This window comes from Nycticebus coucang, chromosome 12 (genome assembly GCF_027406575.1).
Source record: "Nycticebus coucang isolate mNycCou1 chromosome 12, mNycCou1.pri, whole genome shotgun sequence".
Classification (NCBI taxonomy): Eukaryota; Metazoa; Chordata; class Mammalia; order Primates; family Lorisidae; genus Nycticebus; species Nycticebus coucang.
Genome location: NC_069791.1, coordinates 10,545,790 through 10,561,257, shown reverse-complemented (window position 1 = coordinate 10,561,257; position 15,468 = coordinate 10,545,790). Strand labels below are relative to the sequence as shown.

The following is a 15,468-nucleotide window of genomic DNA, read 5'->3' as shown; positions in this document are numbered from 1 at the left end:
AATCCAATGAGAGTCTATCTTAGTTAATGGTGAAAGGTGTGGGTCTAATTTCAGTCTTCTGCAGGTTGCCAGCCAGTTCACCCAGCACCATTTGTTAAATAGGGAATCTTTTCCCCACTGAATGTTTTTAATTGGCTTGTCAAAAATCAAATAGCGGTAAGTAGCTGGATTCATCTCTTGGTTCTCTATTCTATTCCAGATATCTACTTCTCTGTTTTTGTGCCAATACCATGCTGTTTTGATCACTATCGATTTGTAGTAAAGTCTGAGGTCTGGTAGTGTGATTCCTCCTGTTTTGTTTTTATTTCTGAGTAATGTCTTGGCTATTCGAGGTTTTTTCTGATTCCATATAAAACGAAGTAATGTTTTTTCAAGATCTTTAAAATATGACAGTGGAGCTTTAATAGGGAGTGCGTTGAAAGTATATATTGCTTTGGGTAGTATGGACATTTTGATAATGTTGATTCTTCCTAGCCATGAGCATGGTATGTTTTTCCATTTGTTAACATTTTCAGCTATTTCTTTTCTTAGAGTTTCATAGTTCTCTTTATAGAGATCTTTCACGTCTTTTGTTAGGTAAATTCCCAAATATTTCATCTTCTTTGGCACTACTGAAAATGGGATAGAGTCCTTAACTGCTTTTTCAATTTGACTGTTGTTGGTGTATATAAAGGCTACCGATTTATGAATGTTGATTTTGTAACCTGAGACGCTGCTGTATTCCTTGATCACTTCTAGGAGTTTTGTAGTAGAGTCCCTAGTGTTTTCCAGATACACAATCATATCATCTGCGAAGAGCGAGAGTTTGATCTCTTCTGACCCTATATGGATACCCTTGATCGCCTTTTCTTCCCTAATTGCGGTGGGTAAAACTTCCATTACAATGTTGAAAAGCAATGGGGACAATGGGCAGCCTTGTCTGGTTCCTGATCTGAGTGGAAATGATTCCAATTTAACTCCGTTCAATATGATATTGGCTGTGGGTTTGCTGTAGATAGCCTCTATCAGTTTAAGAAAAGTCCCTTCTAGACCAATTTTCTTGAGTGTTCTGATCATGAAGGGATGCTGGATATTATCAAAAGCTTTTTCTGCATCAATTGAGAGAATCATATGGTCTTTGTTTTTTAATTTGTTTATGTGCTGAATTACATTTATAGATTTACGTATATTGAACCAGCCTTGAGACCCTGGGATAAAACCAACTTGGTCATGATGTATAATTTGTTTGATGTGTTGCTGGATTCTGTTTGTTAGGATCTTGTTGAATATTTTTGCATCTATATTCATTAGTGATATTGGTCTATAATTTTCTTTTCTTGTTGGGTCTTTTCCTGGTTTGGGGATCAGGGTGATATTTGCTTCATAGAACGTGTTGGGTAGTCTTCCTTCTTTTTCTACATTTTGGAACAGGTTGAGTAATATAGGTACTAATTCCTCTTTAAAGGTTTGGTAGAATTCTGACGTGAAACCATCTGGTCCCGGGCTTTTCTTTTTAGGGAGGTTTTGTATAGTTGATGCTATTTCTGAACTTGATATGGGTCTGTTCAACATTTCCACTTGATTCTGGTTAAGTCTTGGAAGGTGGCGTGCTTCCAAGTATCGGTCTATTTCCTTCAGATTTTCATATTTCTGAGAATAAAGTTTCTTGTAATATTCATTAAGGATTTTTTGGATTTCTGATGAGTCTGTGGTTATTTTGTCTTTGTTGTTTCTGATTGATGATATTAGAGATTTTACTCTTTTTTTCCTGATTAGGTTGGCCAGAGGTTTATCTATTTTATTGACCTTTTCAAAAAACCAGCTTTTTGATTTATTGATCTGTTGTATTATTCTTTTGTTTTCAATTTCATTTAATTCTGCTCTAATTTTGGTTATTTCTTTTCTTCTACTGGGTTTGGGGTTGGAATGTTCTTCCTTTTCCAGTTGCGTGAGATGTCCCATTAAGTTGTTAACTTCCTCTCTTTCCGTTCTCTTGAGGAAGGCTTGCAGTGCTATAAATTTCCCTCTTAGAACTGCCTTTGCGGTGTCCCAGAGGTTCTGATAGCTTGTGTCTTCATTGTCATTTTGTTCCAAAAAATTGGTGATTTCTTTCTTAATCTCATCTCTGACCCAGCTATCATTCAGCATAAGGTTATTTAACTTCCATGTTTTTGTATGGGTATGCAGATTCCTGTTGTTACTCAATTCAAGTTTTATTCCATGATGGTCCGAGAAGATGCACGGAATAATTTCTATTCCTTTAAATTTACTGAGGTTAGACTTGTGACCTAAAATGTGATCAATTTTGGAGTAAGTTCCGTGGGCTGATGAGAAGTATGTGTATTCAGTTTTGTTGGGATGAAATGTTCTGTAGATGTCTGCTAAATCTAAATATTGGATGGTTAGGTTTAAATCTAAGATTTCTTTGCTCAGCTTCTTTCTGGAGGATCGATCCAACACTGCCAAGGGAGTGTTGAAATCTCCAACGATTATGGAGCTGGAGGAAATCAAGTTACTCATGTCTGTTAGAGTTTCTCTTATAAATTGAGGTGCATTCTGGTTGGGTGCATAGATATTAATAATTGAGATCTCGTCATATTGAGTATTACCCTTAACAAATATGAAGTGACCATTCTTGTCCTTCCTTACTTTTGATGGTTTAAAGCCTACTGTATCTGCAAATAAAATTGCAACACCTGCTTTTTTCTGATTACCATTTGCCTGAAATATGGATGACCATCCTTTCACCCTGAGTCTGTATTTGTCTTTTAAGTTGAGATGTGACTCTTGTATGCAACAAATATCTGGCTTAAGTTTTTGTATCCAGTCAGCTAACCTATGCCTCTTTAGAGGACAGTTTAAGCCATTCACATTGATGGAGAGTAAGGATAAGTCTGGTGGAATTTTGGGTATCGAGTTTTTCAAAGGTCCAGTGGACATTTTTAATCCTTTCGCCAGTGTGGAAGTTGGAGTTTGATCCGAAGTTTCTGAGTGAGTTTACTTTTGTGGTATAGGATTGGGTTGGTCATTGTGGAGGATAGGTCTGAGAACATCCTGAAGAGCTGGTTTACTTATGGCAAATTTTTTCAACATATGAATGTCATTGAAGTATTTAATTTCTCCATCATAGATGAAACTCAGTTTAGCTGGATACAAGATCCTGGGTTGAAAGTTTTTTTGCTTTAGGAGATTAAAAGTTGATGACCAGCCTCTTCTTGCTTGAAAAGTTTCAGCAGAGAGATCTGCAGTTATTCTAATATTCTTACCTTTGTACGTTATAGTTTTCTTTCGCCGGGCTGCTTTGAGAATCTTCTCTTTCATGTTAACTTTAGTGAAGCTAATTATGATATGTCTGGGAGATGGCTTTTTGGGGTTGAATCGTGCTGGGGTTCTGAAGCTGTCTGCTATCTGAATTTCAGATTCTCTAGGCATGTCTGGAAAATTTTCTTTCATAATTTCATGTAGAAGGGCCTCTGTGCCCTTGGCTGCCACGTCATCAGCCTCCGAAATTCCTATAACCCTTATGTTATGTTTTTTTGAATTATCTGAGAGCTCTCTGAGTGAGTGATCCGTTTTTGCTCTCCATTTCTCTTCCTCTTTGAGAGATTGGGAGCGTTCGAAGACTTTATCTTCAATGTCAGAAATCCTTTCTTCTGCTTGCTCCATTCTGTTACTGAGGGATTCTACTGTATTTTTCATATCTTTGAGGGCTGTAAGTTCTTGTTTCAGTGTGTCTAAGTCTTTGGTGGTTTTGTCTTTAAATTCGTTAAATTCTTGAGACAGTTTTTGAATTTCTCCACGAATTCCTAATTCCATTTTATTAATCTTGTCTGCAAACCAAATTCTGAATTCGACTTCTGACATCTCAGCCAGTTGTTTATGAATGGGATCTTCAATCACATCTGCCGTATCTTTTCTTGGGGGGGTTGATCTATTCTGGTTATTCATGTTACCAGAGTTTCTCCGCTGATTCCGCCCCATGGTTTACTCCCTTTGGTTTTTCCCCTGGGGTTTTATCGAGGGCCCGTACAGTGTTGTGGCCTGAGAAACTGGGGCCCTGTCTGGTGTGGTGGAGCAAAGTGGTTCTGTCTTGTTTTCAGCTGGTTTCTGTTCTATCCTATTGCAACTTCTACTCTGGCTTGAAGTCTCAGCTGTGTGGAAAAATCAGCAATTAAGTCACCCCGCCTGCCCACCTCTGGCCCCAGTTGGAAAAGGAGAATCAAACCTTCCTACAATCGCACACCCAGGGCACCACCTGAAAAGTCCTCAGTCTATTAGCCCAGTTCAAAAGGTCCGAATCAACTGTCTCAATCGGCACTTGTCTCAGGTGGAAGGGTTCAAGAGGTCTCTGGGAACTGGATCACAGGGGCCTGGTGACTCCTCTGAGACAGCTCACTCCAGTGCAGCGTGGAGTCAGGAGGAGCCACCCCACAAACAGAGCAGTCTGGGAAGGTTAACGTCTCCTTCCCCACTTTGCCCCTCCGTCGGACCCAGTCACTGGTATCTCTGCAGATGGCTAACCCAGTTGCCTGCAGTGAACAGACACTCCAGGGGTTTGCACCTGCCTGAATCGCGAGGAAGTCTGCCAGGCCCCCGCAGACTGCCGCTATCTAGCAGGAGGAGATGGGGCCTGACATCTTTGAGTGTTTGATGCAGGTGATGGGAAGGAGGTGTTCACTCAGGCTTAGCCCCGTCCCTGATGGATGCTGCTAACAGAACAGAACAGAACAGACAACTTTGTGAGGTTCTGTCTCTGTTCCTGTTGTCGCCTACAGGAGACGGGCTGTTTTGAGTTCAAACGTCTTTGCTGCTGGAGAATTGCGTCTGAACACCTCTCTGGGTCGGCCCCGCCCTGGAGGCTTCTGGGTTTGTGAGTCGTGACACAGGTGGCCTCCTCTGGTTGCCCAGGGAGACAGGGGGTGTGGCCTCAGAATATCCAGAAGTGAGCGTTCTGCCGTTAAAGAAAAAACGGCTGTTGATCTACCTCCAGGGAACTGCTGCTCTGGTGTGGGCACTCAGGCGACCCTTTTCTCCTCTGTCCCGCGCCCCAGAGTCAGCACTGAGCGGCCGCAGTTTGTGCTGGGTCCACACCCCTTAAGAGATCCCCCAAGAATCAGAACTCTTGGGGGATGGGCGCCCAGACCCGGATTGGGAGTGGGGCGGGGGGAAGCTAGAGTTTCATTCAGTTTCACGCAATACTACGGTCCGGGGAGGGCTCCTGCACTGCACCGCAGGGAAGTGCCGCCAAGGCTTGATTTCCCCTCAGCGGAGTGCCCTCTCCTCGCTCACGTATCCCAGAGTCAGCGCTGACCTGATGCAGCTCCGGCACTGTGCACTCCCCTCGAGAAATCACCCAAGGAGCCGAACTCCGGAGGGATAGGCCCTCAGACCCCGAGTGAGAGTAGGGGCTCTCAGCTCTCAGCGGGGAGGCCAGAGTCTTATTCAGTCTTGTGCCCGGGGAGGGCTCCTGCACTGCACTGCAGGGAAGTGCCGCCAAGGCTTGATTTCCCCTCAGCGGAGTGCCCTCTCCTCGCTCACGTATCCCAGAGTCAGCGCTGACCTGACGCAGCTCAGGCACTGTGCACTCCCCTCGAGAAATCACCCAAGGAGCCGAACTCCTGGGGGATAGGCCCTCAGACCCCGAGTGAGAGTAGGGGTTCTCAGCTCTCAGCGGGGAGGCCAGAGTCTGATTCAGTCTTGGGCCCCGTATGCCCGGGGAGGGTTGGTGCACTGCACCGCAGGGAAGTGCCGCGAGGCGTGACTCCCCCTCAGCCCGGTGCCCTCTCCTCACTCGGCGCGCCTCAGAGTCAATGCTGACCAGACGCAACTCGGGGACTGTCCACTCCCCTTGAGAAATCACCCAAGGATCCGAAGTCCTGGGGGACAGGCCTCCAGACCTCAGTGGGCGGGAGGGGAGCGCCGGGGATTCAGGGTTGCCGGCAAAGGATTCCCAAAGTTTTATTCAGCCCTATGTCCGGCAGGAGAACGCCACGGCACCCCAGTAGGGGAGGTAGGTCCAGTTTTTAGAAGGTCTCTCCCGTGGAGTGTAGTGGGAGGGGCTTTAATTTCTGCCCACTTGTTCAATTGTGGGGCTACAGAGCCGGTCTCATGGGGGAGGGGGACTCCCGTCCGCTTGGTGGTGGATTTTGTACCTTTTGTTTGCGTCCTTGTGATCACAACTTGCCTCAGCGGTGTTGATGTGCGTTCTTCAGCCTTCTCTCTTGGTGAGGCTCAAGTCCACCAGGATACTTACTAAATTCCTGTCCCTTAACTCTCCTTCTGGACGGGAGCCTTTGTTGAAAGCTGGCTTCAGTCCGCCATCTTGTCTCTCCCCCCAATTGTTTTTTTTTTTTTTTAATTGATTTTCTGTCAGGCGGATCTGTTCATTATTAAAGTGACATCATAGTCCTTTACTATATTGCACATTGCAGTCTATCACTCTCTCCAGATCTATTAATACTTGTTTAATCTGTTTGGGTGATAAAATGTTGGGTACATAAAGATTTGTTATATTTTCTTGATACCTTTGTCATTATATAATAATATCTTTGACTCATTTTACTATTTTTGACTTAATGTCTATTTTGTCTGATGTAAGTATAGGCACCCCTGACCTCTTTTAGTTTCAATTTGCATGGGATATCTGTTTTCATCATTCACTTTATAATCTTTGTGTATCCTTACAGGTGAAGCGAGTCTCTTGTAGGCAGTATGTGAGGTCTAACAATTACGTTCTCGAATGCATTCTAGAAAAAGTGCTAGATACCTCATTAATAAATACCACGATAGCCCCTCAACTGTTTCCAAGTTCTCCGCTTGGGAAACTATACACCAACACCAGCATCTACTCCAACCTTTGAAGCAATTTTGGAACTCTCTTTCTGGAACGGTCGTCAGAGCTACTGTTGTATTACCTTTAATGTTCTGCATGTCATCAATATATTTTGTCCTTTCAATATTTCCCTTATCTTCACATAAGGAAAAAAGTCACGGGGACCAGATCAGGTGAGTAGGGAGGATGTTCCCATACAGTTATTTGGTTACTGGTTAAAAACTCCTTCACAGACAGTGCCCAGTGAACTGCTGCATTGTTGTGGTGCAAGAGCCACGAGTTGTTGGTGAAAAGTTTAGGTTGTTTTTGTCTATCTTTTTCATGCAGGCTTTTCAGCACTTCCAAATAGTAAACTTGGTTAACCATTTGTATAGTTGGTACAAATTCATAATAAATAATCCTTGTGATATTGAAAAGGGCTAGCAACATTGTTTTGACTCTTGATTTGGACTGACGGTACATTTTTAGTCATGAAGAATTGTTGACTTCCATTGTGCACTTGGACAATTTGCTCAAGGATCCGATTGGTAGACCCAGACTTCATCATCAGTAATAACATGACCCAAAAAGTTGTCTTGCCTCTCCCAAAGGCCTTGGTAAGCTTCAACTCTTTTTTCGAGACCATTTTTGCACACAACTTTCTTATGCCAAAATTTTCAGTTAAGGTTTTCCTGTTTCTCTATTGGTATTTCCTTGGTCTGCTATGCTTCTCACACTCAGCTGATGATTTTGACAAATGATTCAACAAAATTTTGCAATGTTTTTGTCAGTTCTGCTCATTCCCGGCTGCCTTGACCTCTCTTCATCAGCGATGCTGTCTCCCAACCTTGGAAAAATGTGTAATCCATTTGTACACTGACGTTTTCTTCACGGAATTATCCCAGGAAACTTGGGCTAACATGTCCTGATTTCACTTCCACTGTTGCCAAGTATAACAAAAATTTAATGTTTGTTCATTGCTCTAATTCAAGCACCAACCTTCTCGTGATGGCACACAAAACACACAGTTATAATGAACACCACTTAGCAAGATGCTGCCACATGACATGAGCACAGCTGTGAGACACTGATATACCAAGATTATGAACCCTTCCAAAGCTATTTGTACAGTGCTACCAACAATGTAAGCACACGGTGGGAAATTCATGAACTTAATTGCCAGACCTCATATACACTGTCATTTATATTTTGTCTGTCTCATTAATGCCTTTGAGCCTGTTAAACTGACATTATAGACAAGGTAACAGATGCACACAGACATATACAGATAACACAAACAGATGATGGGGTGAAAGGAATATGAAAATCTACCTAGAGTTGGGGGTTTTATAAAAACTATTCTACAGATTTTAAACAAATGCAATTCATGGAAAATCTCCCTGAAAAGTGGGAAAGTTAGAAAAATGAATTTTACCAACATGGTGGCCACAGGGTCATTCCTGTAGTCATAGATCATCATTGCCAATGTTCCTGGGAAATCTGGGGCTCACTCAGGATGGATCAGTCCGTCTGAGAGGAGCAGATGAGCACCAACCTGATAGTAAATTGATGCTGTCTGCATTTCTTGCTTCTGTAAGTAATAGTGGGTGTGTTGTAGATGTCTGCTGAAGATTTATACCCATGTATTTCTAGGAATAGATTGAGCCAAAAAAGAAAAAAAAGACTAATTAATACTTGTATCAATATTGGGCTGTAAGTGTAACAAAATGAGGTTGTGCCATACACAAACCCTGACAAGTATAGAACTGGGAAAAATAAAATGAAGAGAAGACATTCTTTTATAATTTGTCATTTTGCACTCAGTACTCCTTTAGCTCTTTGAGATAGATGCAACCCTTTTGATCATGTCTTTGAAAGCTTGTATCACTTGCTTGTTCCTCAGAGTGTAAATGAAGGGATTCATGACTGGGGCAACTGAGGTGGTGAGCACTGACACCACCTTATTGATAGCGACCCCTTCCTTTGCATTTGGTTTAACATAGATGAAGATGCAGCTTCCATATGTGATAGAAACCACAATTATATGGGAAGAACAAGTGGAAAAAGCTTTTTTCCTTTGCTGGGCAGAAGGGAATCTGAGAATGGTCCTAATAATGTATGTGTAGGACAGAATCACACACACCAAGGTGAACAGGAGTGTCAGCACAGCCAGGATTAAGACAAAGCGCTCTATAAACTCTGTGTCAGAGCAGGTAATCTTCAGGATGGGGGCAGCATCACAGCCAAAGTGATCTATGACATTGGAGTCACAAAACTGGAGCTCAAAGCCCATGCCAAATGGCGGGATGACGATGATTAGAGCAATCACACAACAGCCAATGAGGAACTTGATGCAAACTCTGTTGTTCATGATGGTCATGTAATGCAGGGGCTTGCAGATGGCTACATAGCGGTCATAGGACATGGCCGTCAGGAGGAAAAACTCAGTCACACCCAGGATGACAACAAAAAATAATTGAGTGGCACATGCATTATAGGTGACAGTATTGTCCCCAGATGCCATCGTGTAGAGGAATCTGGGAATGCACACGGTTGTAAATGACACTTCCAAGATGGAGAAATTGCGGAGGAAAAAGTACATGGGTGTTTTAAGGTGGGAATCCACCAAGGTGAGAGTGATAATGGTCAGATTCCCAGCGACACTCAACAAGTAGGTTAGAAACAAAAAGATAAAAAGCAGGATCTGTAGATTTGGATCATCCGTTAGTCCCACCAGGATGAATGTTGTTATTGCTGTATAATTTTTCATCACTGATTCCTGACTATGGTCTGGTCTGTGTATAAAAATAAGAGAAAAATGAGATCAGAGAAAGGGATTGTCAGCACGAGGCAGCAGTGGGATGAGCTCAAAATGTTAGCTAAGCCAACATTTTATTTCCGTTGTTAACCTCTTAAGATGCTGATGGAGTGGTAGTTAATCAATAAAGCTGCTGGCATACCACTACTGAGCTTTATACCCGAGACCAGACAGAGACTGTTATCAAAGATCCTTTTTAGTATATCGATGTAATATTAGTTAGATAGTAAAGTCTTCCTTTAACAACTCCTTGCAAAAAGCTATTTTACACTATCTGTGTTAATGGACAAGAAAACACTATCATAAAATATGCATGGTTTGCAATCTCATGAAAACAAAACCTCCATGATACTCACCTTGGATTCACATAACGTAAGCAGGGTTGACTATGGTTAAGACTGTGAAGTTAAAATCCTTCTGCTCTCAGCTTCTATTTTCTGACTTGCTATGATAATCCATAAAGTAAAGTAGCATCTTCTGTTTTCTGACTTGCTATGATAATCCTGTAAAGTACCATCTGATTTCTCACGTTCTAAACTGCAGTAAAACACTTGCAAGTCCATGCTAAAGACAAACATGAGTAATCTTTCAGATTCATACATGAGACACATTCTCCTGTTTAAAACCACTCAGTGGAGTTTCATCTCCTTTGGCATAAAATTCAAGCTCCTTGCACTGGTTTGCAATGACCTTTGTGATGTGATCATATCATCAACACTCTAATTAATCTCTTGCTTGTTCATCTATACCTGTCTTTATGACAAGTTCTTTGCCACTTCAGGATTTTATCATGTATTCTGTCCCTGAAATGTTCTGCTTGAATTCGTGCATAAATGAATCTTAGCTTTCAGGGTCCAGCTTAAATATGACCCCCTGAAAGATGTCTTCCTGGAAATTCTTATCTATGTTCTCTCTATCCCCGATGTCATAAACACACTTCTCTGTTTATTTCTTTTGGGGCACTTCTCATAATTTGTAATTATATATTTATTTACTTTTTACCTCCACTCCCTACTTTCTAGCAAGCTCCCTAAGAACAGAGACCTATCCATTGTGTAAAACACTGTAAATCTAGGATACTAGCTCTTTGCCTTGTATATAACGGATACTCAATAAATTGTTATTGAATGAATGAGCCCATTTTGTCTTTGACAATTATTGGCTGATTACATTTAAAGTATAATTGAAAATCCACCTAGATTTTCAGCTTTAAATCTCCAACTAAGAATCTCAGTGTGCTGAGGCAATTTTAGAAATTAGAAGGATAAATGGTTATTTTGAGTCATAATCCCTCAAAATTTTACTAAGTTATTTCATCTTTAAGTAAGAGTAAATTAAAATTAATCTTTTAAAATGCTAATTGGAGTTGAGAGCAGGGTGGTGGAAGAACTGTAGATGGAAGGCAATGACCCAAAGTGAGGATTTCTTTTTTGTTTAACTCTTTTTTTTTTTGCAGTTTTTGGCCAGGGCTGGGTTTGAACCCACCACCTCTGGCATATGGGGCTGGCGCCCTACCCCTTTGAGCCACAGGCGCCATCCTTGTTTAACTCTTTATCCCATTTTCTTTATAGGAGTTTGGTTGAGGATACTGAGTCCTGGTCCTTAAATTGCCTTAGAGTTAGCCCATATAGGTTTATTTTACTTTTTATTAATTTTTTTTTTTTTTTGAGACAGAGCCTCAAGCTGTTGCCCTGGGTAGAGTACCGTGGCATCACAGCTCACAGTAACCTCCAACTCCTGGGCTCAAGCGATTCTCCTGCCTCTGCCTCCCAAGTAGCTGGGACTACCAGCACCTGCCACAACGTGGGTATTTTTTGGCTATTTTTTGGTTGCAACCATCATTGTTGTTTGGCAGGCCCGGGCTGGATTCAAACCCTCCAGCTCAGGTGTATGTAGCTGGTGCCTTAGCCGCTTGAGCCACAGGCACCAAGCCAAGGTTTATTATCATAGATAGAGGTTCAGAGTGTAGATTCTGGAATAAGATAGATCAAAGCTTGAAATGTACATGAACTATTTAATGACCATGAAATTTTAGAAAGTTCAGTAATGGGCTATATTTCTTGGACTGTGAAGTGCAAATAATTGCATGTTCTGTGAAATGAAAATAATGAGTGTATGTTCTTTGTGAGCTATTATGAGCGTTAAAGAAACTAATTCTTTAAGGTTCTTAACATCATGCCTGGTAAAGAACAAATATTAAATAAATTCAGTTTAATGTCTCTAATTCTTCTAGGACTTGTACACTCTCCCACACTTTCTCTTACCTTATCCCTAGATTTACTCTCTTCACTATATTCCATATGAGTATGTATTTTAAGTTTTCTGGTATCCTTAAAATTAAATGCAAAATGGGCTGAGTGTAATGGCTCACACCTGTTATCTTAGCACTACAGGAGACTGAGGCTAGAGGATTCCTTGAGCTCAAGAGTTTGAGACCAGACTGAATAAGAGTGAGAACCTGTCTCTACTAAAAATAGAAAATAAATTAGCCACACATTGCGGTAAATGCCTATAGTCCCAGCTACTAGGGAGACTGAGGCAGGATGATCTTTTGAACCCAGGAGTTTGAGTTTGAGTTTGCTGTGAGATAGGCTCATGTCATAGCACTCTAGCTTGGGCAACAGATTGAGACTCTGTCTTGAAAAAAAATTAAATGCAAAATTATAGGGTCTGTTTATGTTCTGAAAAAGCAGTATTCGTTTGGCATATTTGTTCCTAACATATATAACTCAATTACCTCTGACATCAACTCATTCTTTTTGAATTTCTTGTATGTTTGTGATCTACACTGCATTTTCTGATGTGATGATTCCTTGCTCAAAACTCTTAATTTAAACATTGTTCTTTGGGACATGCACTTCCCATCCCCTCAGTAACCACTGAGCTTGTGTTGGGGCCTCTTCCCTCATCACGCTGAGAATACTTCCCTTTAGTTTTCCTCCCTAGTTTGCTCTGTGCATGCTGCCTTGTCTCTTTGTCTTTGACCTATTATAAAGAAAGAAGAAAAAAAACTTAGCCAAATGAGTGCCAGGTTACAATAAATAAAATGATCAAGGATTTAAGAGCATGATATAAAATAAATGGAGAGATATAAAGGACTTTAAAGGTTATTTTAGCCAATATTCCAGTTTCTAAGATGAAAAATAGGGTCAGTGATTCCCACGTTTGTAAGGCACAACGTCAGAAGAAGAATCCAACTTCCCCAAATCTTAAAACCATGCCTTTTTCCCTCCTACTATATCAAGTTAGGAAGAATTTTTTTTCTTGGTTCTTCTGGTTTCCACTCACCTATATTTGTTACTTCTAACATGCTTTGTCTTCTAAGGATACCATTCCTTAGTCTCTAAATTACTTCTGGGAAAACTTAGCATGAGTACTATAGGAGATCTGAAAAATAAATTCACTTAATGTCTTAGAAGTTAATAATCATATTTATGTTATTTGTCTAAGGCATGTTTATGTTGTTAATTTTTAATTACATTTCTAATGAGGAATTGCACATAATAGTAGGATTTTATGGGAGATACCAAAGAATATCCTTTTGCTGTATTCAAATTCACAAACTTCTGCAAAAGGTGGTAATGATAGTAACATTTATAAGGCTGATACTAAATGTCAGATACTATGTCATATATTTAATTTACCTTATGTAACAAATCAACTGTCTGAGACTGATTGTGACTTAATCTTCCAAGGAAACCAAGGTTTGAAAATGTTAAGAACCTTGCCCAGGGTCATCAATTTAAGACGAGATAATGCAGAAATGTGAACCCAAGCAATCTGACTACATTCAGATTCATAACACCTATAAATCACTGCCTACTTAGCTGTTTATTTGAATGACTGACTTCTCTTCTTTGTCTCCTGAGAAAATGACCAATACCCTCTTTGTGATGCCATCTATCAAGTAACTGTCAGAGAACTAGATGAATCACTGTCCTGTGCTTCTTTATTTCTGAATTGGGGACCATTGCAGAAAGATAGTTATTCTTTAACAATAATAATTACATTTTAGCAACTGAACTGTTTCCCATTTGCAGTCACTGTCTCTAGGGTTCCCAATTTTTCTCATTACCGGAATGGAACAGAATCTTCCCAGAAGACCCTAATAGGATTGGAACATGAATGATTTTCTCTCGGATGTTACAATATATTATCCACAATAATCCTAAGGCATGTTTCCCCTGAGACTGGGGAAATATGTTTCTTTCCTTCCTATTGATGGTGCAGTGTCTGTTTCCAATATGTGCTCAGATCACACTGCAGAGTCTTCTGACCCAGAATTTATGGAAAAGAGTCTGACTTGGGTATGAAATAAATGGCTAGAACATTCCTGCCTTCCAACTAGGTACTACTCAGGGAATGATTGCACTGGACCAAATGTTGAAGTGGAGAAGCATTCCTATCATTCTGCTTTGTCTTCTGATTCAGGCTCCAAGAGCTCATACAGAGCACCCACCAAGGTCTCCTCACATGGCCTAATCTCTATAAACCCATAATATTTTAATTTCTGCCTTTGCAAAACAAAAATCAACATTCATTAGTGTCCTAGTCATGTCTAGAACCTCCTGGGTGTAAACTCATGCAAGATAGCATATGAGAGTTCATTGGTTTATTGTACTGTCTTACTTATAACAGAATATTTTACTCTTTCAGGTATGTTTTGTGGTACTGGTCATTAAAGAGAGAATTATCTCTAATGGTAAATATTCAAGTCTCATAGCAAAAAATAAGCATTAGGGAGACAATTTTTCTGAAAGAAGAGAACAGGAATATTTTCCCTGGATCTCATACATGGTAGGCTATAATCTCTCCCTACACTGTACTGTTCTTTCCTAATAGCACCTTTCTGAAGACTTAATAAAACTCAAATGTCACTTATTAGACAATAGAGTGACATACTACTGATTACTAGAGAGTGATTTCTATTTAAAAACATTGTTTGAATTATTTAGGACCTAGGTTTTGAAACCTGTAAGTCAAAGCCTTCTGCTTTGTAATTGTGAACAACTAGCATGGCCAAGTAAACGATACTTACCTTCCAGATTGCTGTTCATGGCTTCTGTGGGCAATTTGACCACAAAAATCCTTAGGTTAACTCAGTGCCAACCAGGAATTTGTTAGTGACAGTGTCACTATATTTCTCATGCACCCACACACTTGCATTCACTGGCAAGTCTATGGTGGACAGAAATCTCTTAGATTCCCATTGCCCACAATTTTCCAGGAGTCTTCCTCAAACGTTCTTTACCTTCAACAAGTCTTACAAGAATCCTAAATAAAGTACTTTCCTGACTTTAATTCTAGGAAATATGCCCATACACCCTGTAGAACTGGAAGAATTAAAGACTATTGTGATGATGTGATGATGAGAAACTCTTTGGTTTAGGCAAAGTTGATACCTTGATTTATGTGCAGGAAGACAGGTTTCCCTGAAAATTCTATATTAACAAGAATGGTATAAGTTATATCTGTTTTGTCTATAACAGGTGTTTAGGGAATCATCTGATTAAACAGACAAAAGGTCCCCTTGGGACCATAGGTTCAAAAGTTGCCAATTAATAATAGTGTGGTGAACTTAAATGAACTTTGTGAGGAAAAAAATTAAACAGTTCTCAGTTGGGACTGTGTCCTTGGAGAAAGGAAGATACAACAATAGAATCAGAAAAAAGCCAGGCTGAAAGCAATGTGTCAGGTGAAAAATCACAAGTGCAGTTTATTTTTACTTTTCTTCTCATTGCTTAAGGAATTCTTCTTAATGGAGTTCAAAGAGGCCTCTGGGAATGCCCTGAGAGATACTGGATGTGATGCAGCCGTACCATCTCCTACCTTAGGAGAAACCACTCTCCTTCTGGTCCCA

The 15,468-nt window shown here is 40.6% G+C and overlaps 1 protein-coding gene across 1 annotated transcript; it reads right to left on the bottom strand.

The window, feature by feature from the left end:
* Positions 1–8,621: 8,621 nt before the first annotated feature.
* Positions 8,622–9,560, bottom strand: LOC128561099 (olfactory receptor 6C2-like). The gene has a single exon (XM_053554863.1). It carries the CDS (start codon positions 9,558–9,560, stop codon positions 8,622–8,624), a length of 939 nt encoding a protein of 312 aa, XP_053410838.1.
* Positions 9,561–15,468: the final 5,908 nt, after the last annotated feature.